At 40.5% G+C, this 25,055-nt stretch overlaps 1 protein-coding gene across 2 annotated transcripts; it reads left to right on the forward strand.

Moving 5' to 3' along the window:
- Positions 1–214: 214 nt before the first annotated feature.
- kdm5ba (lysine (K)-specific demethylase 5Ba) lies at positions 215–24,668 on the forward strand. 2 transcript variants are annotated; one of them, XM_034198284.1, is made up of 27 exons: positions 215–516; positions 7,775–7,852; positions 8,117–8,239; positions 8,389–8,559; positions 9,000–9,167; positions 9,467–9,560; positions 9,672–9,772; positions 9,910–10,068; positions 10,512–10,631; positions 11,202–11,360; positions 11,955–12,136; positions 12,301–12,463; positions 12,785–12,904; positions 14,252–14,446; positions 14,622–14,803; positions 15,385–15,509; positions 15,781–15,931; positions 17,282–17,402; positions 17,524–17,879; positions 19,036–19,174; positions 19,418–19,597; positions 19,689–19,850; positions 20,826–21,245; positions 21,789–21,879; positions 21,970–22,157; positions 22,779–23,102; positions 23,537–24,668. In XM_034198284.1, the coding sequence occupies exons 1-27, from the start codon at positions 364–366 to the stop codon at positions 23,672–23,674; spliced, it is 4,563 nt and encodes a 1,520-aa protein (XP_034054175.1). In that variant the 5' UTR covers positions 215–363; the 3' UTR covers positions 23,675–24,668. The 2 variants fall into 2 exon arrangements, with proteins under 2 accessions (XP_034054175.1, XP_034054176.1); XM_034198285.1 differs by having other exon boundaries at positions 9,042–9,167.
- The last annotated feature ends 387 nt before the right edge of the window (positions 24,669–25,055 follow it).

Here is a 25,055-nt window from a genome sequence, read left to right on the forward strand (position 1 = left end):
GTGTGTTCTCAATAGTATATGACCTACATGCATTTAACTGGTTCAAACAGATATCCACGAGCTTTATTTGGGTAGTAAAACAAATATGCACCTAATCAGCATTAGCATTAGTAATGGTGTATAAACACTATCTTTGCGTGCGATAAAACCATACACTGGGTGTACAATGACAGTAGAATGTGTGTGTCTACTTTTTTGAGCGGATGAACACAGTCTCCGGCTGTCACCTCTCGTCTCCAACTAGATAATTCGTCTTTGAGTTGAATGAGTGGACATGAACTGAAAGACTAGAAATTAATAGCGAGTATACATCAGGCGCTTTTTGAAAACATTTCAGCTTACAGTCATAACAAAGATGCAACGATGACTCAACCACAGCTGAATGAGTTCATTCCCCCTCCGGAGTGCCCTGTTTTTGAGCCCAGCTGGGAGGAATTTGCCGACCCTTTTGCGTACATCAACAAAATACGACCCATTGCAGAGAAAACTGGCATCTGCAAAGTGCGCCCGCCACCGGTGAGTGTTTACACATGTTGACAGTTATTACACTTTTTCTGGCTTTGTGTTTTGCTCTCAGCTGCGGTGGATAATTTAGAAGGCAAAGTTGTGTTTTTAGACAGCTTTCAACATGGCGGATTGCGGCTCCGAGTTAACAGCTAGCCGGAGCTCGGACTGTTGTGTTTGAGACAACCATAGTGAGGCACTCTCATACTAATAATTTGGATGAAGTTTTTAACCCACGAGAAGACAGACATGTGTTTAGTAAAACAGCCGTCTTTTTGGGCACTATTTGTCAAAAATAAATAAAAACGCTGAAGTTTGGCTGTATGTAAATATAATGGAAAGTGTTTACGTTAGTATCAAACGCTTCCTGGACTGGGCGCACGGAAATCGGCTCACCAAGATTCAAACTAATAACGTATCCACTGCTTTTGAACAGTTTGTTGAATGTAAAGCACAACTTTACCAACAGGATTTAATGGATTTAGCCAGTATGAGGTGACCTAGCGATCGTTAATCAGGCCTCTTATAAAGCTGCAGTTGTCTAACGTCACGTACGTGCACGGTGACCCTCTGTGTATGGAGAGACGCGTTGGGCTCCACGGACACTCTGGTTCTTTTAGCTTTATCCCGTCAGAAACACACTTAAATACGGTTATTTTACACTATTGACAACGTTGTTTTGGTAGATAACTTTCCGAATAACCTCATATGATGAAACAACTCCCGGACTTATTATATGTATATATTTTTTCTCCAAATTGAAGAATTATTTTTGCCACATCTCCCTTAAACGAGTGTAATTTTTTCCAGGACAGATAAAGTAATTTCCACAATGGATAGAATTTAAATGATCTCCTTATTTCTGATATTGATGGAACAGGGAAGATGCTTATTCAAGGGTGTGTCCAAGCTTCCACGCAAATTAGATAAAGGGCAAATTATACTGAATTCAATTATAACACATCATACCTTATTGTTTAATTTAGTCTTTGGTTTGATTGTACAAAGTCTGTCCTTTAAAATATTAAACATGCATATCTAGTAAAAATAAATGTACATGAAAATACAATACACAATTATTTTAAATGAGCACAATGTAATTGCCATGACTGATATCATATTGGCTGGTAATGTTTCAGTTTAAAAACATGAGGGTCCCGTTTGTATGTAGTCTGCCATCAGATAACATTAGGCTCATCTTTATATAATGAAGTAGCTGTAAAACTCATTTTGCAGAGTTAAACTGAAATACAACCCACAAAAGGATAGATGAGGGGACTGCTTGGTGTTTGCTTGTCCAAAAGGAAAACTTGCATTTATGCATGGTTGAAAGTGTGTAGCTAATGTAAACAAAAGAAGGCTTTGAGCAAAGATTGGAGCTGATAGGCGCTTCACATGGGGGGGGGGGGGGGGGGTGTGCTTTCCTATTTACGGCACTGTTTGGCTAGTGCAAAATGTCTTTATAAATGCATTTTTTTAATTGTGCAATTTTCCTTTTTTAATTGTGTATCTTTAATACTTTTAAATACATGCTTCTTGGGTAATATTAAGCTGTATTTGGCTCTTTTCTTGCTGTATCAAATGTACATATCTCCTCTGTGGGACGAATAAAGGTACTCTGATTCTGATTATCATGAAGAGGTATTTGAGTGGCGGAGTTATAGCCTACTACTCTAGCCTGAACAGCTTTAAAGCCATCACGGCAAGCCGTTTGTGTTCAATGGCATCTTTATGAGGGGTTTTAAAATGAAGGTTTTTAAACTTAATACCATATGGTAAAAAAGCAGCATGGCCCAAAAGTTCAAACAAGAGGCCTGCTGCTTCTCCTTCTTCTTGAGTGTTTATACTGGTATTAAGAAAACATCTTGTATCAAAAGAAGAGAAAAGAAAATCACAATTTAAAACCTAACTCCACCATTTGTCCCACACTGTGTAAGCACCATTGTCTACCATGTCATGCACCAGCATTTTCTACTGAACATCCAGACCAACATTTGGCTGCAGGGTGGTGTGTGGGCAAAACAAAACCAATAAACAATCTTAAATCCTTCAGCAATGTGCATCTGGGCGCATGAGAGTGTATTTCTACTAAAGCACATTTTTAGGTGTTTTGAGTTTGTTTTGTGTTTTTATAAAGAGGACGCTCGAGGCTTGTACGGAAAAGTTCACACAGTGTAAATATAACATCCTCTGTGTTTTAGAATTGATCTAGCCTGAGATCTCATTTTCTTTGTTTCCTTTGTCTTGAGCATAAACAAAAATAGTTTGTTTTTTTAAAGGGAAGAAGCCATTACACCACAACCTGTCTTCTATCAGTGATTTCTGCACACTCAGAAAGTGCACAGTATTTCCTCCACGGTTTGCACGGCTCACATTTTGACTGTAGATGTTAGTAGCACATATGCACATGTTTTTTTTTTATCTTAGAGCTGTTTGTGGTTCTCTACACACCAACAACAAAATTGCAATTACACTTTTAACTAGTGTAGTTATGCTTATATTTGAAGAACAGTAAAAAAAGAAAACATTTCCACATGTTTTAAAGTGATTGTTTTTCTTTTGTGCCAGGGCATTTGTGGTTCTAATCCAGCTTTGTCAACAGACGATAAGGTTGTGTTAATGCGGCCATTGTTGCTCCTACTCTGACCAGCGTTTCCATCGTAAGAAAAAGAGCCTGACCAGACCAGCCCAGTAAATCTTGTGTGCAACATGTTAGGCTGCTAATCCCACAGTAACTTGGCATGCAGCAGATGGTCAGTTATAAGAACATGTTGAGTTTAAACAAAAATAACTATATGCCTCTGTTCCCATTAAGATGTACTGTGATGGTTAAAGTCTGAGTGAGATTCAGAGCTGTAGCCCCCTGATTTTGAGGCCACCTCAGTCACATGATCAGTTGAAACATCCAATTTGGCTCATTCACTTTTCAACACAATGTAATGTCAGTTGGAGTCTGGCTCTAAGATGTGAGCTTTGTGATTTGAATGAAAACTTAATAACATTACTCAGTTACTATACACATGTAATAACACGTTAATGAATCCCCTTAAATGACACTGAACTAAGAGTAAATGAAAGCTTTAAAATGTAATATAATACAAGTTATTTCTAATAAACATTGTAGATAAAGGTTTTAGTCATTGCTTTTGAGAAATAATCTAATAGAAAATATGGACCTTGCCAACATTGCGGATACGAGCCACTTCAGGTAATCTTATTTGGATTGGTATTTACGATGCGGCCCGGTTTTTTAAATACACCTTCCTGAGCCCAGAATCTAAGCCATTAAATAACCAAACATCCAGTGGAAGGCCATTTAGCCTATTTAGACTTTGGTGTTTTTGAAAACATCTGAAACGGTGTGAAACTGGCGAATGCACCGTCAGCTGAGAATGATTCTTACATGCTGTTTGAAGGGCGAATCCGAAACCTGAAACTTATCTCGGAGATTAACATTTCTGTGTGTGCCACAGTGTCAGAAACGACTGTGTGATGTTGGAGATCTTTGAAGAAATAGCTGGATTATTCAGATTTAACATGATTAGAGTTGTGTTAATACAAATAACAACTCTTTAGCTACCAAAGGAAATAACTAGGTCACCATATACCATTTTCAACTTCCTGACAAGGACACATCTTCTCAAGTTGTTTTGAATTCTTCTGTAAATACTCTCTCTGGTGACCCATCAGCAGGAATGTGGTATCTCACATTCTATGATGTAAAACTGAGATGATCTTGCGGCCTCTCGGGGCCCCCATGCTCACTAGTGTCGCAGGAAGTTGTGGAGTCTAGTGTGAGTTGGTTTGTTTTGATATATTGTGCAAGCATTTTAACATCGGACCTGTTGCTGTTTAGTCTGTCAGTACGACAGATGACGGGGTTACGTTGGTGTAGTTAGCTCCTTTTCATAAGACAGTCGGCAACAAAAGAATATATATTATTATATGTTTCATGGAATTGCATTCTGTTGACAATGTCTATGTATTGATAAATAGGACAGTTTCATTGAAATGCTCCAGTTTTGCCTCTAGTTTTATGTGTGCAATCTAATTGTCAATATTTAATCAACCATTATTAGATGATCCATGTTGCGCAGCATGGTTCCCTGTGCACAGCGTGTTTGCACAGACGACACGCTACGACTTCCTGTACGTCTGCCTTTAATAAGAGTCTGTTGGTTTACTAGCTAACTGCACTCTCTTGGATGTGCACTGTGGCTATCGTCTGTTAAGTATTAGATTTTTTTACTAATGCTGTCAAAAGGATCGCGTTAACGGCGGTAATTATTTTTTTTAATGAATTGCGTTAAAATATTTAACGCATTTAACGCATGTGCAGAATGGCCCGCCCCATACATCCCACCAGTGGCAGCGCCAGGGTATGGCTGGGGTAGGCTACACCCATACCAAGAAATGGCTTAGACCCACCATGAAAAATGATGTTAAAGTAAGCAAAATAAAGTCTGCCAACTCGCGTGGAGTAAATTGCACAGACAGCAGTTAGTAAGATTGATTTCAGCAGCCACTTGTCTGGAAATACCGAAGACCAGAAACGGTTTTGAAAACTTTTGTCACGTAGTGATCGTCTTCTCAATAGAACATCTTTGATAATGTCTTCTGGCCAATCAGAATCAAGATAACGGCGTGGTGTTGTTGCAGGAAGTCCCGACGGAGAATACTTTTGCTGTAGTACCATGGATGTATAATAAGAACTGGATACAGCGTGGGAGGCGGGGCCTCATTCATTCCTATGAGAGCTGCTCATTAGCTCATGATGATAAAATGGCCCAACTTTTGAGAGAGTGAAACGTCACAGATTACCCAGCATGCCTGAGAAGTACCCGTATGTGCACTCATAGAGCATGCGCAACTTGAACCAAAATGCTCGTTCACATCAAGCACGTCAATTTGCGTACACGTAACAGCACCGCGCGTTCATGACGGCATGGTAATGGATGTTGTTATCATGGATTTGATATGAACGAGGCGGCAGCTAGCGGCTAGCTAGTAATGATGCTAATGTACACATCAATCGTTATGTACTTATATTACGCTGTAACAGGATCTAGTGATATCCAACAGAGCTTCATTTAGCATGAAATAATTATTGCACTGTATATATATATATATATATATATATATATATATATATAGCCTATTTATATACAGTGCAATAAGCTTCTTAGTGCAATACGAAGCTACAGGGACGTTAATAATGTCGGTAATATTAACTTTATTTAATACAACATTTAAGGTACAAGATTTAATCATACAGCCCATGTAGTATGATAATGAATTACAGCAAACATGTGCAATATATCCGTTATTACAGCTCCGTGGGATGGCAGTAAGACGATATGGATCCGTTCTTATCCATGGGTAAAGATAAACACAACTCACATTGGTTTCTCATACAGCATCTCTGTAAACTACGTGTATTCACTGAATTTCACTCTGCCTTTAACGGCTCGTTGTAGCTCCAATAGCTCCAGCCCCACCCTCCCTGTGAGCACAGTGTGCTCTGATTGGTCGGGACACGTAACATGAACGTGCCGGGCGGCGCGGTCCCGTGGGTTAGATGCGCGTTCATAATGCAGAGGGAAATAACTCTCAGAATAACGTTATTAGCACATTTTTACAACTTGAGGAACGAATGTTTTTAATAAGGGCTATACAAGTGTTCATACTTTGTAGTTTATTTAGTTTAAAAAAAAATATCCAACGAGTTACAGACCACTCTTTCCCCATGTAAGTCAATGGGAAAAAGTGTTTCCGGGCCTGGCAACCAAACGGAAGTGTAGTACTGCCGTTTGGCCAGCACGAATATTTTCATCTGAGTCCGGCGCAGTTCCTGGGGGCTTGTGTAGTACAGGGGTGCACATAACTGGTACGCAGGTTATGTGCGTAATCTGAAATGCGTACGTCACTTGTGTCACAAAGTGCATTTGCATACCGACGTACTTGTGAAGCTTTTCCAGAAGGCGGTTAGATCACCGGACAACCGAGTCGATCTCCGTGTGCACAGACAGGGCTGCTGTTAACGTCGGTCTGAACGGAATTGTGCCGAAACTACGCCAACCGGCTGCGGAGGGAGACTTTCCCCCCCCCCCCCTTCCTTCACTGGAGAACTGCGCTAAAACAGCTGATCACAACGTTCACACTCTCTGGTCACGAAGTACTCCACTAGCCACCCCCCGTCGACTTTCCTGAAGTACTCCCCCGTTGATAGAAATCAACACGTGATGAATTAAGACCCCACGGTTTGATGATTGATAGGTGTGTGGGCTGTCTTTCATTTTGACACGCAGAAAAATGTTATAATAAACATAGATACTGTATGTTAAATGGATATATCCGCCTTCTTTAATTTATCTTTCCATTCCCACAACAATATACATAAATAAATGGTATATTTTGGACATAGTTCGAATGGTGATTAATCATGATTAATTAATTTTTAAGCTGTGATTAATCTGATTAAAAATGTTAATCGTTTGACAGCATACTTGCCAACCTTGAGGCCTCAGAAATCAGGATAATTTCAAAACCACCGCGGGGGGGGCTGTGCTAGTGAATCGCCAGAGCTGTATTAGATTAACATGCTTATTGTAGTTGTAAGTGCACTGCCTTGCGGCCTGAAGCACCATCCTTGATGGAGCATATGTGTGGGCTGGAAAGGAGTGAGCAGAGGGTAGAGTTGTCGATTCTTGTTCTGTTTTCTGTGATATATCTTCCTCACACTCTCAGACTTTCAGTTGCACGCGCTACTAAAGAGACGTGCTACCATGGAAACATAACAATGGTGTAGCTGTATTAAAGTCCGAGTGGAAACAGTCCTGAGTAAATCTGATTTTGTCAGAAATCGGGAGAAATGCGGGAGAAATATGACTCCGGGAGAGGGCTCGAAAATCGGGAGGGTTGGCAAGTATGTTTGACAGCCCTAATTTTTACAAATATAAAATGGAAGCAACAGCTCAAATATATTTTTCTAAATAAAAAGAAAAGCCTAGTTCTCTGAATAGTTTTATTTAAGGAAAGGTGTTTTCATGGGATTGTTTAATAAAAACAAATAACTATAATAATACCAGCCTTATCTCTGAAGTAGGTTTGTTTTGAGTGATTTTATTTAAACTACTCATCATCTCCTTGGGGCCTTGTATCACATGATATACTGTTGATGAACAAATGAAATTACAAAGAATTCTGTTTAAAGATTTGATGTCATCTTTTTGCTTAATAAAATGTTGTTTACCTTTTTGTTTTCTCCCAGCAATGGCAGCCACCATTTGCCTGTGATGTTGACAGACTGAAATTCACACCACGGATACAAAGACTTAATGAATTGGAGGTAAATTCGTTTTTTTTAATAATAAATGATATCCACAAAATGCAAACAATTGAATTTGGAGTGAATAAAACAATTCTGTCATTTCAACAATGTTTCACTCGTTGTATTACATTTACCTTGTTTGGGAATGTACAAACAATATACAGCTTATACATATCTTGTAAATATTTGTTATGCTGTATAGATTGTGTGTTGTCCTTGTTGAGAACTAAATAAGAACATGTTCAATACGCAATCTTAACTTTTCTTTTTCTCTGCTTTTAGGCTCAGACCAGAGTAAAGCTCAACTTCCTGGATCAAATAGCGAAGTTCTGGGAGCTTCAAGGATGCACCCTGAAAATCCCTCATGTGGAGAGAAAGATTTTGGATCTTTACCAGCTGAATAGGGTGCGTGAAAAGTTGAGCTGGCTTTGAAATCAGGACTCTATAAAGGTGTATTTGTGTATGCAATCACAATGAAGTGTGTGTTTACATGTGGATATAAAACCACCTCTCCCGCATGGAGACTAAATGGGTCATTTCTCTTTTTTTCATAGCTGGTAAATGAGGAGGGAGGCTTCGATGCCGTGTGCAGAGAGCGGCGCTGGACTAAGATATCCGTCAAGATGGGCTTTGCTCCGGGGAAGGCTATCGGCTCTCACCTGCGGGCCCACTATGAGAGGATCCTCTACCCATACAACCTGTTCCAGACTGGAGACAATCAGCCTGTACGTCCCATATCTCTAACTATTCATTCCTAACTCTTTCTCTACCAGCTCAATACACTCAGTATTGGTAAAGTCGACATAATTATACAACATTTCAATCAATCTAGACTAGCCGAAACATCAACAAGATTGTGCACCCAAAGCACAGCTATGGGGGAAAATATTGTAGTTGTTTTAAATTTTTTAAACTACATGTTATTCTTGTTTTATTTCATTAACATTGATATTTTAAAATAGTTGTCTTATCTTAGTCATGGAAAATAAGAAATATCACAAATATATTTGGTCATAGTTTTTACAACACTGTTTCACAAAGATGCTCTACACTTCCACATTTCTTGCTTAATGAGGTGTATTTAAGGAAATGGTGGGAGGATATCATATTGATACCTATTATATGTTTCTCAGTGTGCAATTTGTTTTTTCGTTGACCTTAACAGCAGGTTGAAAGAAGTTTCACATCAACCTTTTCCTCCTTGCAGAGAGCCACCCTGACCAACGACACTAAGGATAAGGAGTACACCCCTCACGACCTGCCGCAGCGGCAGTCGGTGCAGCCCCAGGAGACCTGCAGCATCGCTCGCAGAGCCAAACGCATGAAATCAGAAGTGAGTCCCATCTCTCTCTGACACTGTAACTTATGCCGTGCATATAATAGTATGTGTATGATATGCAAATGTGTGTACATCTAGATGTTTAGGCAAATTTCATATTCAAATGCAACCTACACACGGGTAGGCTTTGACAGACAACCATCTGTTTTGAACTTTAATAGTCAAACCTCTTGTTTTCACACCAGTTGTATAGTCTAAAATAGTATCCCTCATATTTTAAGGATCCTGTAATCAGTGCAAATGTTGTTCTCTCTGTCTGTGTTTCTCTCTGACTCTCACTGTGACTCCGACAGAGAGGCTGTGTGAAAACCGAACCAGGGGAAGTTTGTGAGAATCGTCCAAATCTCAGGAGGAGGATGGGAACATATGCTGGCAAACATGAACCTGGTGAGAACAAAGCAAGCTGTAATGCTCGGTGTATAGAGGAAAAGAGGTTATTTCTGACAGACTGTGTGGGAGAATCTTAAAGCCTTCATTAATCCGTCCTCTGTGTTTCAGTGCGGATGACAGTCCCTGAGGTGAAACGGGAGCCCATTAAATATGAGGATCCAACAGTTTATGGAGAAACTGTATTAGACCAGAAACCTCCTTCCAGTAAAGTAAGTGCATCGTTTTGCATTTAAGTGTTAGCTTACACTCTGACAAATGTGTTGCACTCTGCTGTAAAGCAAACGCATCAAATGCAATTGCACATCACACAATTAAAGCTTTGATCTCAATTGTGCGGTCTCCTCAGGTGGACCAGTACATGTGCATGGTTTGTGGCAACGATACTGCTGAGGACCGGCTGCTGCTGTGTGACGGCTGCGATGACAGCTATCACATCTTCTGTCTGATCCCCCCCCTCCACGACGTTCCCAAAGGAGACTGGCGATGCCCCAAGTGCTTGGCTCAGGTGAGCTGCAGCGCAGGGGGAGCTCAATCCTGGCAGAGATGCTCCTAATTGGAACCAAGAGAATAATCATCTGCGAGTTCTTCCTGAATTGTACACAACTCTCGAGTGTTTTTATGTTTTCCAGTTGTCTGTAAGCCCTGTTCTTGTGAAGGTGATATCGCAGGAACATCTGGAGGGATTTCTCTCATATTTGGGCTCAAGGAAGAACTGATTAGACTTTAGTGGATAAATGTCCGCGCACATTAGTGATCTCACATAATACAATTGTGGCCATAACTCATTTGTTCATATTGTGACAATTTAAAATAAATGACTAACTGTGATGACATTTTGAAAAGACAAGGATGTGAACTGACTGTTTGGCGAAGGCATACCACCATAATGCAGTAGTTATAGTTTAACTTTATTTTTCATCTTCTTCTTCTTCTTCTTTTCTTTTTCAGGAATGTGGCAAGCCTGCTGTCGCTTTTGGCTTCGAGCAGGCCAGCAGGAGCTACACCCTCCAGTCTTTTGGAGACATGGCAGATTCCTTCAAGTCGGATTATTTCAACATGCCAGTTCATGTGAGTTTGCATCACTGGTTAATTCATATCCAATTGATTTAAATTCTTCTAGTAATTTATAAGGCAGATTGCGGGAGGTCTTTGAGGGAAAAAAGTCCTCAATTCTCTGTTTCTTCTGTTTTTATGACTTTTTTTTTATCTTACACAAGAATGCTTTGATAAGACAGAGAGTCCTGTTTGTCTTATCTGATGTTGCTCCCCCTTCTCTCTCAAACACACACACACACACACACACACACACACACACACACACACACACACACACACACACACACACCCTGTGAACAACCCTAACCTAACCCTAGGGGAGATAAGTCAGTGAGCAACAAGTTTAAGTCGATTATTTTTCCAGCCAAACTCCTGAATACAACACCAAACTCTTAAAGTTCAACATAAGATGAAAAACATTCAGACTGCTTGGTGAAAAAGATGACATTCTTGTCATGAGCCCCATCAGATGTATTGCAGCGATAACACAGGAACACTTCTCTTGATGTCTCTGATCTTGTGATGAGCTCTGGTTTCTGGACTAGTTCTCACTACCACACCATGTCTCCCGGTGTGTTTCAGATGGTTCCCACTGAGCTGGTGGAGAAGGAGTTCTGGCGTCTAGTCAGCACCATCGAGGACGATGTGACTGTGGAGTACGGAGCAGACATCGCCTCCAAGGAGTTTGGGAGTGGTTTCCCTTTGACCACCAGCCATTTCGAAGTCTCTCCTGAGGATAAGGTACAATCTGTCTGCTGCTATAGGCATAATGTATACTAAGTGTTTTTAGGTCAGAAAATATTAACGGTTCATATTTTGGTGTCTTTAACTAAATTCATTGAACATTACTGGAAATGAAAAACATATCATTATGAACATCGTTATTGGGTTATAAAGGGGAACGTTTGTATAAAATAGACATGCCTATCCCCGATCAATGGTTGACTGTAACTGTAACATTTGTAAATTAATAATAATAAAATTATGATATATTTATATAGGTTAAGCTTCTTTTGGTACTTTAACTATATTTGGTTCTAATACCTTTTGTACTTTTACTTTAGTAAGTTTTGAAATGGACTACTTAAACTTCTGATTGAGTATTTTTGAATGGAAGACAATGATTGGAATATTTCTCCAACACTGCCTACACAAATATTGATAATCAAGGCAAAAATAACATTGGAATGTTGTTGGGTTTTTCTTGTCTGGTTGCTGGGAAACGTAACAACAATATGACCAGTTTTACCAGTGTAATCACTCTAATGCCCGCTGGAGAAAGCTTTATTTAAATAAGAATTGAAGTGGATATTGAGACCTGTGTGTGACCTGCAGCATTACCTGAGCAGCGGCTGGAACCTGAACAACATGCCGGTGCTGGATTCCTCCGTGCTGACTCACATTACAGCCGACATCTGTGGCATGAAGTTGCCCTGGCTGTATGTGGGCATGTGCTTCTCCTCCTTCTGCTGGCACATCGAGGACCACTGGAGCTACTCAATCAACTACCTCCACTGGTAGAGTGCACTCTATTGTCATTTTAACGTAGAAGTTCTCTCTTGGGGAGTAATTTGATACTTTAACAATAAATTCAGTTGTGTAGATTTAATAATTCTTCCAATAAATGTGTGTGTCTATGCTTTTGAACTGTTTTTACTGAATGTTTTGACCGTATTTGCAGGGGGGAGCCGAAGACGTGGTATGGGGCTCCAGGTTACGCCGCAGAGCACCTGGAGTCTGTCATGAAGAACCTGGCACCGGAGCTGTTTGAGTCGCAGCCCGACCTCCTTCACCAGCTGGTCACCATCATGAACCCCAACACGCTGATGAACAACGGCGTCCCGGTAACCTGCTCTCACTCTCACTCGTTTATTATTCATAGCATTTAACTGTCTGAAACAAAGCAAGATCTTTACCTACTAAGTGTATTGACGGTTACTATAAACCAAATATAATGCTCCTCTTGTATCAACAATGTAAATATGTTGCAATGTCTTACCACTTGTTATTAAAATCTTATATTAATACATTATCAAATCAAACTACCGTATAGAGGTTATAGGATTCAACGTGGTCTCTGTTTCATCCTAAATACTAAGGATAATTGAAACACGTGGACTGTCAAACCCTTACGTCTTTTCTTTTCTTGCTGTTCCCATTACTAGATCTATCGCACAAACCAATGTGCAGGAGAGTTTGTCATCACTTTCCCCAGAGCTTACCACAGTGGGTTCAACCAGGGCTTCAACTTCGCTGAAGCTGTTAACTTCTGCACCAATGACTGGGTAAAAAAACTCACTGGAAAAAGATTTCTCTGTTTTCACAATATCAGATATTTTGTTTATACTTCTGCAATTGATTAATAATAATAGTTAATTAATATTGAATGCTTTTAGTTTTTTTTTAAAGAAATATGTCGGATTGAAAACCAAAGTGGTGAAAAAGCTGTAAATTGTTGATTTTATTTGTGTAGCACCTTCTCTGTCAAGATCAGTGTTGTGCTAGTTACTGGTTTTCAGTAACTAGTTACCATTACTAGTTACTTCATGTCAAAAGTAACTCAGTTACTTTACTAGTTACTTACACCCAAAAGTAATGCGTTACTGTGAAAAGTAATGTTTTCGTTACTTGCAAAAAATGTCTCCCATTAATGCCCTTATAGCCTTCATTTCAGTACTGTTATTGCATTGGAGAATAATACAATCTGTTGATCAACTTGACATGCATTATATGCAATCTGGATTGCATCGATATTAGCTGGCTTTCCATTTTTATATATTCTTTCTCCAGGTAGTTGGAAAAAGTTTTCCGTCCCATATACCGTGTGCCGCCCGGACATGCTATCATGCTAACTAGCTCCCTGAAAGCGGGTGACTCCACTGTAGCAATAGCCTGCATGTGTTCTACAACATACCGTGCAATGGCTTTATCGACTTTTCCCTGGCCAGCAGTCCCTCGGTTAAAATCCAGCCGCTGTTGTTTAGGTGGAGGTGGAGTGGCGTCGGCTGAGTCTCTGTGGTCTTAGCTACTAGCTTCGTCCCAGCATGTTGTTTTTGCATTTGTTTTAAGATATTTGAATTACTGGTTTGGGCAGTAGATAGGATCTTTGACCCGCCAAGACACAACTTACATTTAACTAAAACGTTCTTTTCTTTGTGCTCGACAAAAGTGAAATAGTGAGAATATCTCCAGGTGGAGAAACTAGACTTGAGCTCCGCCGCCGCCATGATAGTCTTGTTAGTAAACAACACAAACACGCCCACAGCCCGTCTCCGCATGTGACACAGGAAGTATCTAAGTACATTTACTCAAGTACTTAAGTACAGTTCTCATCTCTGTTCGCCTGGCTGTTGACTATATAAAAAAACTAACGGAGTAACGCACCATGTAGTAACGGCAACTGAGTTACTGAATTTAAAAAGTAATGCGTTAGAGTACTAGTTACTGCCAAAAATAACGGCGTTACAGTAACGCGTTACTTGTAACGCGTTAGTCCCAACACTGGTCAAGATGCAGCCTAAAGGGCTTGAAATAACAGTATTACAAACTATTTTATAAACACAGATCATATTGGATAACCATCAGATTTTGAAGTTCAGACTAAACTCACTGGTCTCTATATGTCCTGACAGATGCCCATCGGCCGCGAGTGTGTGTCTCACTATCGCGACCTGAGCAGGTACTGCGTCTTCTCGCATGACGAGATGGTTTGTAACATGGCGTGCAAAGCAGACACGATGGATGTGGAGCTGGCGTCAGCGGTGCAGAAGGAGATGACCGTGATGGTCCGAGAGGAAGAACAACTCAGAGGGAAGATTGACAAGATGGTAAGAAGTTTATTTCTATGTCCACCCATTCTTACAGTTGAAAATAGATATTCAAAAGGATCCATTCGAGAAAGCCTTACACTTCTGAAGGAGATTTCCTTTAGTCTGCACAGCTGTCTCATGTAGTTCCTCTGTGTGCTCTGCAGCTCTAATGACTGTGATCTGTTTTCCCCAGGGTGTGGTGCAATCTCAACAGGTGGATTATGAAGTGCTCCCAGACGAGGAGCGGCAGTGCTGCAAGTGTCGGACCACCTGCTACCTGTCTGGCATCACCTGTGCCTGCAGTCCTGGCAAGATGGTCTGTCTGCACCACGCCCGGCACCTCTGCGGCTGTCCTCATAGCAACATGATACTCCAGTGAGTCTCCAGTAACCACAACAACTAAACACACCGCTGCTGAATTTATCTTGTGTGTGTTATTACTACTTTTATGAATTATCTGCATCAATTAAAGCTAAGTCTTGAATGCTAAATGCTACTTGTTTCAGGTTATTTCCAAATGTATTCCTTAAAGTAACTTTTGTTTTGTTCTTTTCTGTACATTTAAATGAATTAATTCAGGAAAAACAATCGAACCGAATAACAGTTGCTTTATATTTCTGACAATTGTTCTTAAATAAATCATCAACCTCAACAATATTAAGAAAATCCAACTTGAAATGGGCAGCTTTGCTGAGATGGTGTTGTTAAAGGGTCAAATAATGTAACTTTAAACTGAGGCACTTACTATGTATCAGCAAAAACTAGCCAGACTTTGAATGTTTGTCTGCAATGTCAATTATTCTATCACTGATTAAAGAGAAAACAATTGTTCCATGAAACCAAATGGGCATTTTTATTACACTTTAATCTAAATATAAGATTTAAAACAACCTTATCCCGATAGCTCTTACAGTACAAATTGTGTTTTCTAAATCATGTTTTGTCTTTCCGTGCAGTTACAAGTTCAAAATGGATGAGCTGTACTCTATGATGGCATCAGTGACGCAGCGCGCAGAGTCCTATAAAGAGTGGCTCTGTAGTGTGCAGGACATCCTGGAGAACAAAGGAGACAAGAAAAGAGGTAAGACAAAGTATTAAATATTCCGTTATACAAAACTCAGTTATCCCGAGTATATCCATCTAATTTTAAAGGTATTATTGTCTACATTTCCAATTCAAAATGTCTAAAAACTACATGACCTATATTATATATATTTGTAGAATTGTGTATTAAAATGATCTCAAATGCTTCACACCATTGTATTAAACCTACTGTGAGCCAGCCACGCTGTATTATATGACTGCACCTTATATTTTATATTATTTAAAAGTTTGTATTGCTTTCTGGTTAGGTTTGGAAGAGCTTCACGGCCTGGTGGAGCAGGCAGAGACGAAGGCGTTCCCACAGATCAGCCTCGTGGATCAGCTGCGTGTCATCGCCTCAGAAGCTGATAAAGTTGCTGCGATGGCCCAACAGCTTCTCAATGGAAAGAGACAGACAAGGTGCCACATTGAGAGGCTTGACATTCTTTTCATAATGCATCACATCCACATTGTTTAATCGAATATTGATGAACCAGTAGAGTGATCTTTTTAAGTTAAGATACTTCTCTGTCTTTGTGTTTTTAAATGACTTTATAATTGTAAATACTCTATCCAATCATTGTATGAGGTTTTCGGTGTTATTTTACTGTATTTTAAGGTTCCACCATTGTAGTTTGAGGATATTATGTTTCAGCTGTTCAAATCAAATCAAATCAAGTTTTATTTATATAGCACATTTATAAACGATTTTTGGTCGAGCCAAAGTGCTGTACATAAAATAAAAATAGCCTACAGTAGAGACACTTTACAGCAAATACAACAGCACAGATTGTTCGGAATATCAGTATGACAATATGACACCCTCTGTCCTTAGACCCTCACATCGTACAAGGAAAAACTTCCAGAGAAAACCCACAGTTTAAGGGGAAAAAATGGGAGAAACCTCAGGGAGAGCAACAGAGGAGGGATCCCTCTCCCAGGACGGACAGACGTGCAATAGATGCCGTGTGTAAATCGAAGAGATAATACATTTTACAGCATATAGACCGAATGTTAGGAAATGTATGTGTCTGTAATAAGAAGATGAATCCACGAGGATGTCAGCTACAATCCTGTGGAAGCCATCAGGGAAGCAGCATGACGAGACCCAAGGCAGGACCGCAGAGACAGGTTCAGCCACGACCCGAAGTCCACGACTTAATCCAGAACTCAGGATAGAGGATCCAGGACACAGGACTACAGCAAGAGGATCAGCCTCGACTCCGGATCCCGGCGTAGATATAGATGCAAAACAAGAACAAATATTTGGCTGGGTTAATCGGAACAAGAGAATACACAGACACAGACAGAGAGGGAAAAGGTCATTGGATAAAAGTTATTCTTGATAACCCTCTAGAAAGATCTCATGAACTTCCCCACTCAATCTATCAAGACCCGAGCAGTTCTATTAGATATAGGATAAGAAACAGAGATAGGGAGCACAACAACCTATCTCTTCGTCAGATGCACTCCTCCGCGTATCTAAGCGACTCTGTACCTCGTTACCCTCTACAAGGCCATAGACCAGCAGAGGGAAAATGGGGGGTGGGTAAGGGTAAGGGTTTTTTAGAATTAACCGCAAGGGTCTAAAGGGAAAAAATATGAAATATAAGGTACTATATTTTAAGTAATCCTATATTCCTATATTTGAATAATGTATAAACTATTTTAAAAATACTTTATGAAATCCTATGTTATGTTGAAGATAATCATGTCATTTTGATGATGGTTTTATAGATTTGTTGAACTTTTTTTCTTTTTTTATGTCAGGTATCGTTCAGGAGGAGGAAAGTCTCAAAGCCAAAACGAGTTGACTGTTGAGGAGCTGAGGTCTTTTGTCCGACAGTTCGAAAGCCTGCCCTGCAACATCCGACAGGCTCCTTTACTGAAGGTGAGTAAACTTGGATTGTGTTTACATGGCTGCCTGAATCTTAAATATCAATGATGTTGAATTGAGGCTAGTCTAAGCAGTCATATATCCGTCTCTGATGCCTCTTGAATGTGACTTCCAGGACCTGTTGACCCGGGTGGATGACTTCCAGCAGCGCAGCGAGGGTCTCCTCTCTGATGAGGCTCCCAGCCCGGCGGAGCTGCAGGACCTGCTGGACGTGAGCCTGGGCCTGGACGTGGAGCTGCCCCAGCTGCCCCTCCTCAGGGAGAGGCTGGAGCAGGCCCGCTGGCTGGAGGCCGTGCAGACAGCCAGCAGCCGGACAGAAAGCCTCTGCCTGGACACCATGAGGAGGCTGATAGACCAGGGGGTGGGCCTGGCCCCTCACAGCTCCGTGGAGAGAGCCATGGCTCGTCTGCAGGAGCTGCTGACCGTGTCGGAGCAGTGGGAGGAGCGGGTGCTCGGCCTCATGGAAGCCAGGTGAGAACAAAGAGGGGGACCGGGTGAAGCCCATAAACGTTGTGAAAATAGCAAAATAAGACAAATTAAAACCAGCACCGATTCAAACATTTTCACACACTTATATTGGTTATTAAGTGACAATAAGAGGAACTTGGAGTTGCTAAATGTTGTTTCCGATTGACTTAAAGGGGACCTATCATGCAAAATGCACTTTGTGATGTCTTTTATACATAAATATGTGTCCCCGGTGCGTCGGGGAACTCACGCAGCGTCAGAAAATAAAACCCTCTCTCTTTTCCTCCGTACCCAAATCTTTTAAAAACAGGGGTACAACGAGCAGATACAGATTTGCTGCCGATCTGACGTCAAATCGGCAGCGGACCCACAGAAAGTTGCTATCAGAAACAATGCCTGACGTGTTTTGGACGTAATCTTGTCTTTGTTTACATTAGCAAGCATCGCTAACACTCAGAGCTAACCTGTACTGGAGAGCACATGTGTTTTTAAAAAGCAGGAAATAAAAAAAGGAACTCACCTTGTGATAAACCCGCAAGTGAAAAAGCATTTGAGCTCCATACTGTTTCAGAAATAATCTTTGATGTGGTTTAGAACAGGATGGCCTTTTATCACAGCAGAATTTAACTTTATCTCTGGTAGAATTCTGATCAGGCATTAGCTCCGCCTCCTTTTTTTTTCTCAAGCTAAGGACCCAAAATCCGCGTTTCTCTAACAGGGCTGCAAAAGAGGGGTATGAGAGCAGTATGAGGCATGGCTACAATGGGTGAACTGTTTGGTATTTTAAGCAAAAAACTTCACAGACATGTTTTGTATAGGTATGGCCCTACAATATATGTTTCCAATGTAGCATAATAGGCCCACTTTAAAATAATGGCATCAGACCTCAAGTGAAACATGAAGTAAGCTTTAATGCGGTGAATTAAAGAGCATCATGGTTGTGACAGTGCTTGACCCACACAGACATTTTGTATGGAACCAGACTCGGGCATAGCAAGAAAGCAACTCATATGATCTGTTACTTGATCTGTATACAAACCCTTAAAAGATGCCCTTTTTTTAACTAAGAATCAAAACTGCAACACAGAAGAGAAATGATGTGACACTCGAACATTAGATATTGTAAAGAACCTGAACATGTGCTCATGTCTCTTCACAGACCATGTCACAGCTTAGAAACGCTCGAGGATGCCCTACAAGAAGTAGAAAACATCCCTGCGTATCTGCCCAACTGTCTGCAGCTGAAGGACGTCGTCACCAAGGCCAGGAAATGGCTCAATGAAGCCGAAGCACTTCAGGTAAAATATACTTCAAAATACCCTTCACTCATAAATGGGTGGTGAGGCCAAACTGAAAAGGTAGAGTAGAGAACTTTGGAAGCAAACCCATGTTAAACAAAATATAAATTATAGCAGTATTATAAGATAATTTACAAATGTGCCTTTGGATGCCCGTTGAACTTGATCAGTGCTGAATGTACTCAGAACTTGGCCTGAGATGGTTGAGTTTGGATCATAAATCTTATGTGTGCACGCTAACAGCTCGGGGGTCGTATTCCTGTGGTGGACAGCCTCTCTGAGCTGCTCCTCCGAGCGGAGGGCATCCCAGCGAGGCTCAACCCGCTGAGTCGGCTGGAGGCCCTCGTCACTGACGTTCAGACCTGGAAGGAGAGCGCAGCCAAGACATTCCTACTGAAGAACTCGCCTTTCTCTCTCCTTGAGGTATAAACAGATATTAATATTTTTTCTCATTTCAAATCTGTGTCCCAATTCTAACAGGACTAATTAATATTGTATGCTTTTATGTTTCCAGGTGCTTTGTCCGAGGTGTGATGTAGGAACTGTACATCCAAAGTCGAGGACAAAAAAAGTAGCAAAAGAAGCTACACCGATCAGTAAAAAATCTTCAACAAAACTGGAGTCCCTTTGTGACGTGGAGAGAGCGCTCTGTGAGAGCAAGGACTCCGCCTCTGCTGTGAGTGGAGCTGTCGTTGTTCTCAGTACAGCTGTGTGACTGTTAGATTAACTGAATATTAAGATTTCTCATAATAAATGCAACTGCATTATGATACTAACTATACCCTTTTGTGTTAAAAGTGTTCTAAATTTGCAAGAAACCTTACCATCTTAAAATTCGTACTCTATTATGCTGATAAAAGGTGACTTGAACTGCAAGAAGTTCAGGTGACCTAGAGTCTGCTCATTGAAAAGCCTACCACACTTCAGTTAGACTTTCACACTTAATACAGCGGCTTAAATGATTGTATTAATCCAAAATGACCCTAAATGACCTTATATGGGATATTTCTCTCTGGGGTAGAGAGTTTAAAGCTTAATGTTACCGGTTCAATCCCTTCCCCCTCCTCTCTCTCTAGTACTATTCAATTCAAGCTGTGAAGATAAGATTTGAGTCTAATATTTATAGTAATAAAAAAAAAAGACTGAGAAAGTAGTGACAAAACTGTCCTGTTTTGCTGCCGGTCAGACAACATCTACTGCCCCCAAAAACGACCAAACAGCCTAAGGGGCGAGCAGTCACTTTTTGTTACCATTATGCCCACCACATAGCAACGAAGGGCAGGAGGGAGGGATTCCTCAGAAGTGAGCAGTTAAACATGATTGTTTTTATTTTAAATAATTGAAACTAATCCAACACAGTGTGGTGATATAACCTTGAGAGCCTTTCCTTATTTTCTCAGTTTCATATTTTATTACACTGAATATCTTTGGGTTGGAGACTTGCCAACAAGATATTTAAAGATATGTATAGTCTTTGAGTAAATGGGATGGAGATTTTTTTACTATTTTATGGCCTTTTTATGCGAATAATCTTAAAGATAACTTGAAAATCAATCGTTGATGAATGATATTGTTGGTTGTGGTCTAGTCATGAGAGTGTAATGTGACATAAGTGATTTGTTTTAATGAGTTGCCTTGGCTTTCTTGACAGATGGCCACTCTTGCTGATGTTCGCCAGAGGGAGATGGAGATCTTGTTGTCTCTGCGTACTTCCAATGAGTTCAAGTTCGTTCCTGCTGAAAACTGTAGTGCACTTAGTGTTTGCATCTGCCAAAAGGCCCCTTCAGGTGCCATGATGCAGTGTGAGCTTTGTCGAGAAGTTTTCCACTGCGGCTGCGTCACAACACCCCCCGACCTCGAGTACGGCCAGGCCTGGCTCTGCCCGCTCTGCCAGCGGTCGAGGAAACCCCCGCTGGACAAAGTGCTGCCGCTGCTGTCCTCGCTGCAGAGGATCCGGGTCCGGCTGCCAGAAGGGGACGCCCTGCGCTTCCTCATCGAGAGGACGGTGCGATGGCAGCACCGAGTTCAGCAGGCCTGCACCGAGGGGGCGCTGGAGAAAGTGTCTAAGACGGTCAGTACTCTTATATTTGAATAGAAGAATGTCTTGATTGTTGTTGATTATATAATTCAGCATCAGAGTAGAAGTGGAAACTTTATGATATTTTTGGGGTGTATACATTTTGCAATATGCTGAATATTGTAATAACATGGAGATTCATTCAATGTTCAACCGCCAAATGTGCAGTTTGTCAACGTCTGCTTTTTTAATAAGATATTGTTTTTGTTGCGTTTCGGATTAGTTTCTGTGGTCTCCATCTTTGTTTTGACTTCCTGCCTATCCAGCTGACCTCATCTGAAAAGACTAGCACCTAGTTGACTAAAAAAAGCAATTATAATTAAAGAGATTCATTTGTATTTGCAAACCATATCCTTCACATAATAAAATATATACTTGGCGTTCGTTTAATGTTACAATATTGCCAAACTATGTTATATTGATTTTCCCCCACCTCTTCTTCAGAGGGTCTGTTTGATTTATTAATGACATCACCATGCAGACACACCGGTCACACCTCACTGTCGGCATACTAAAGATGATTGTTTTGTGTTTCAGGGGAGAGTTGGACCTGCACTATCTTCACATCTGACTCAGGAAATAAACGGTTCATTTCTCCACACGGATCACCAGTCTGTCCCACTCCAGGGTCAGTGTTGAAGCTTCAAGCCTTTTCCATCTTTGTATACTTAAATTATTTTGTTAATTTCACCTCTAAACTCTCCGACCTTTGTCACAGGTCTTGGTCCGGAGCTGGAGGAGCTGATGGTGGAGGGATTCCTGCTGCAGGTCACTCTGCCTGAAACCGAGCAGCTGTACAGATACCTGCTGTACAAACTGGCCCCCCCGCCCTCACACAGCTCCCCCTGTGGGACCAACACAGAACCGGACCAACCGCCTCAGAGAGGGAGCCCCCAACACAACAAGGTAATGACCAAACACAGCAGAATTAGTTGTTCTGAATCACACGGTAGTTTTTGTGATATTTATCCGGCTGAGACCTGGATTAAAAAAGGTTTTTTTATATTTTGATTTGATTAGTTATATATATATTTTTTATTTCCCTATATATTTCTAATTAAATTGTTCTCGTTAAAGGAAAATCTGACAGCTCAGTATCTCGCTCTTCTTCAAAATCCTGACCGCGTTACTCAGTGCTCAGTTCCCTAAAGAGGACTATGGTTAATAGTTATTATTACTGGAAAAAGAGAAAGACCAAAACCCACTGTCTGCCGCAAATCACATGGCTAAAATACACTTTAGCATATATAACATAGTAAAGACTCAACAATTTAAATAAATAATAATAATAATAAATAAGAACATCTCTACTAAGAACAGAAACGATATATCTTTCTTCATTAAATAGACCCCCCCCCCCCACTGTATTAAAAAGGCAGAAGATGTGTTCTGTTGGCCCCTTACCTATGTGTGTTGCTCTACAAATTATAAAAACAAACAACTGCATGCATTGTGTTTAAATGCATTGTGTTTAAATGCAGGCCTTAGTGTTGTTCAGAGTCTCATCATTTTTATGTTTTCACACAGAATGGAGTTTCTAGTGTAAAAAAGGAGCTGTTGAACGGTCAGAACAAAAGGACCAAGCGACGTAAGGAGAGCTCCGACTCGCAGCACAGCGAGAAGGCCAAGAAGTTCCGTAAAAAGAAATCCAAGAAGATCAAAGAAAGGAGCGAAGAGAAGAGCGACGAGAGGAGTGAAGAGAGGAGTGTAGAGAGGAGCGACGAGAGGAGCGAAGAAACCAAGCGAACGTGTTCTCCGTCACACACGGTGTCCGACCACGGTGCTTCAGACTCGGATGAGGACTTCTCGCTGTGCGCTGCACCGTGGTGCAGAGAGCCAGAGGGAGACGAGGTTTGTTTTATTTCAGTCAGCTACATATACTACAAGCACGTAGACCTGTCACAAGTTTATGGTATTGACTTATTGTACAATATATAAACATGACCGTGATCATTTTTGCTGACCTTAATATTGCCTGTTGTGGTAACATGTGTGTTTTCTTACATATGAGTCATTATTTAGGCCAACATGATGCCGTATAAAGAGCAGGGTTTTCCTTCCATGATATGACTTGGGCATTGCGCGGACATTGCGTTTTTGGCATAAAATCTTCTAAAAGTGACAATGTTGTTTATCTCAATGATGTGTCTGACAATATATTGTACAACAACTGTATCTATTGTGACCGGCCTACATACATACTACTACCACATTAATGGTCGGTGTCTTTAACTGATTTATGTTGTTGTTTTGTTGATGTTTTTTTCTCATTATTTTGCTTTTAGGTGAACTGGGTCCAGTGTGACGGCAACTGCAATCAGTGGTTCCACCAGGTTTGTGTTGGAGTTTCTGCTGACCGAGCAGAGAAAGAGGACTATGTTTGCATAAGCTGCACACAGCCAGAGTTCGACAGAGGGAAATGAAGACCAAAAAGTGACTTTGAAGGATCAGCAGCTTTTGTTGCAAGCCGCAGCACTTAACGTGCACACCTGAACTCTGTGTGCTCCTGTTGCTTCTCCCCCTTTACCTTCTGGCTTGCCCTTTAATGAACTTAGTGAACCTGGTGCTATTTACTGTTTTTATTTCCTCCAGAGTTACAAAAGACTTCTGTCACTGTTTTTCTTCACATGGCTGATTTTTCAGCCAATCAACTAATCCTTTCTGCAACTTTCCAAGACTCGATGCAGATGTACAAAACAGCAAAATGTTTCAACAGCGCAGGGATTTTTCAACCAAAAACAAAATGACAATTTGACGTCACATTTTAGAACTGCTTTTTTTATTTTACATACATCTGAACAATGTGAAACTTATCTTTCTCTTGTAGAGTAAATATTATTTATCCAAGCAATAACTGAACTGATGAATTGAGGTTCAGTTTTCACCAGAGGTATATTTGTGCTCAGAAATTCTTTGAGAGAATGCCTTCTTGAAGCAAAAACCCTGAAGAATTCACTTTATGAATCCTATGATATTACACAGTTCAATTTTAAATGTGTGAACAGAACTTGTATCAGAAACCAGAGCATCTGTTTGTCTGAGATTGTTTATATAATACTTTCAAAAGTAAGCACCTAATATTTGCCCATATCCCTTAACAAATCATTGACTTCACCATAAAGTCTGGTTCCCTATTGCGCTGTCTGCAGAGGGAAACAAGAGTCTTGTCGCCGGGTGAGCCTGCGATTATGTTCACAAAATAATAATGAACTGTCCGACATCAAAGGAATGTACATTTTGTTTTAGGGTGGATTTTCCCTTTTATGGTTTAGATGAAAATATTGTGTTGACTTAGATTTAACACACTGTGTGATTAATTGCCACGGGTATATGACCTTTTTCTGCTCCTTTCGGTAAATAATATAATTAATATGTTGCAGTTTGCATTATAAAATTAAAAAAATATTTGTTCCCATATGCCTGGACTCGTTCATCGCCTTGAATGTCTTCAAATGTGAATGTAAAATGTTTTGCCTGCCGGAGATCTTTGTGATTTGATTTTTAATACCTCTGAGAAACTCACAGTATCTTTTTAAAATGGAAAATGCTTTACTTCAGGACCTTAAAACAAAAGCAGGAAACAACTGTGTCTGTAACTTGTGTGTATGAGGAAATACATGTTGTCTTTATCAGTTAATACCATTGGGAAAAACACATGATTTAAAAAAACAAACACATTTTTGACAAAACATACTCATAATAAAATATAAAACAATGCATTCTATAAGGTGTTTATATAGATACAAATACAATATATTTATTGTTATGCTTTCCATCGCATAAAACCAGTAAAACTCACTTTTA

The sequence above is a fragment of the Gymnodraco acuticeps genome, unplaced genomic scaffold (assembly GCF_902827175.1).
Source record: "Gymnodraco acuticeps unplaced genomic scaffold, fGymAcu1.1, whole genome shotgun sequence".
NCBI classification, from domain to species: Eukaryota; Metazoa; Chordata; class Actinopteri; order Perciformes; family Bathydraconidae; genus Gymnodraco; species Gymnodraco acuticeps.

What these genes read in the sequence shown, in the direction of transcription:
- kdm5ba (XM_034198284.1), top strand. Translation starts at nt 364, where the DNA reads ATGACTCAACCACAGCTGAATGAGTTCATTCCCCCTCCGGAGTGCCCT. An exon ending in AAGTCTCTCCTGAGGATAAG is followed by an intron (nt 11,361 to 11,954) that starts GTACAATCTGTC and finishes TGTGACCTGCAG; the next exon opens with CATTACCTGAGCAGCGGCTG. An exon ending in GAGAGCCAGAGGGAGACGAG is followed by an intron (nt 23,103 to 23,536) that starts GTTTGTTTTATT and finishes TTTTGCTTTTAG; the next exon opens with GTGAACTGGGTCCAGTGTGA.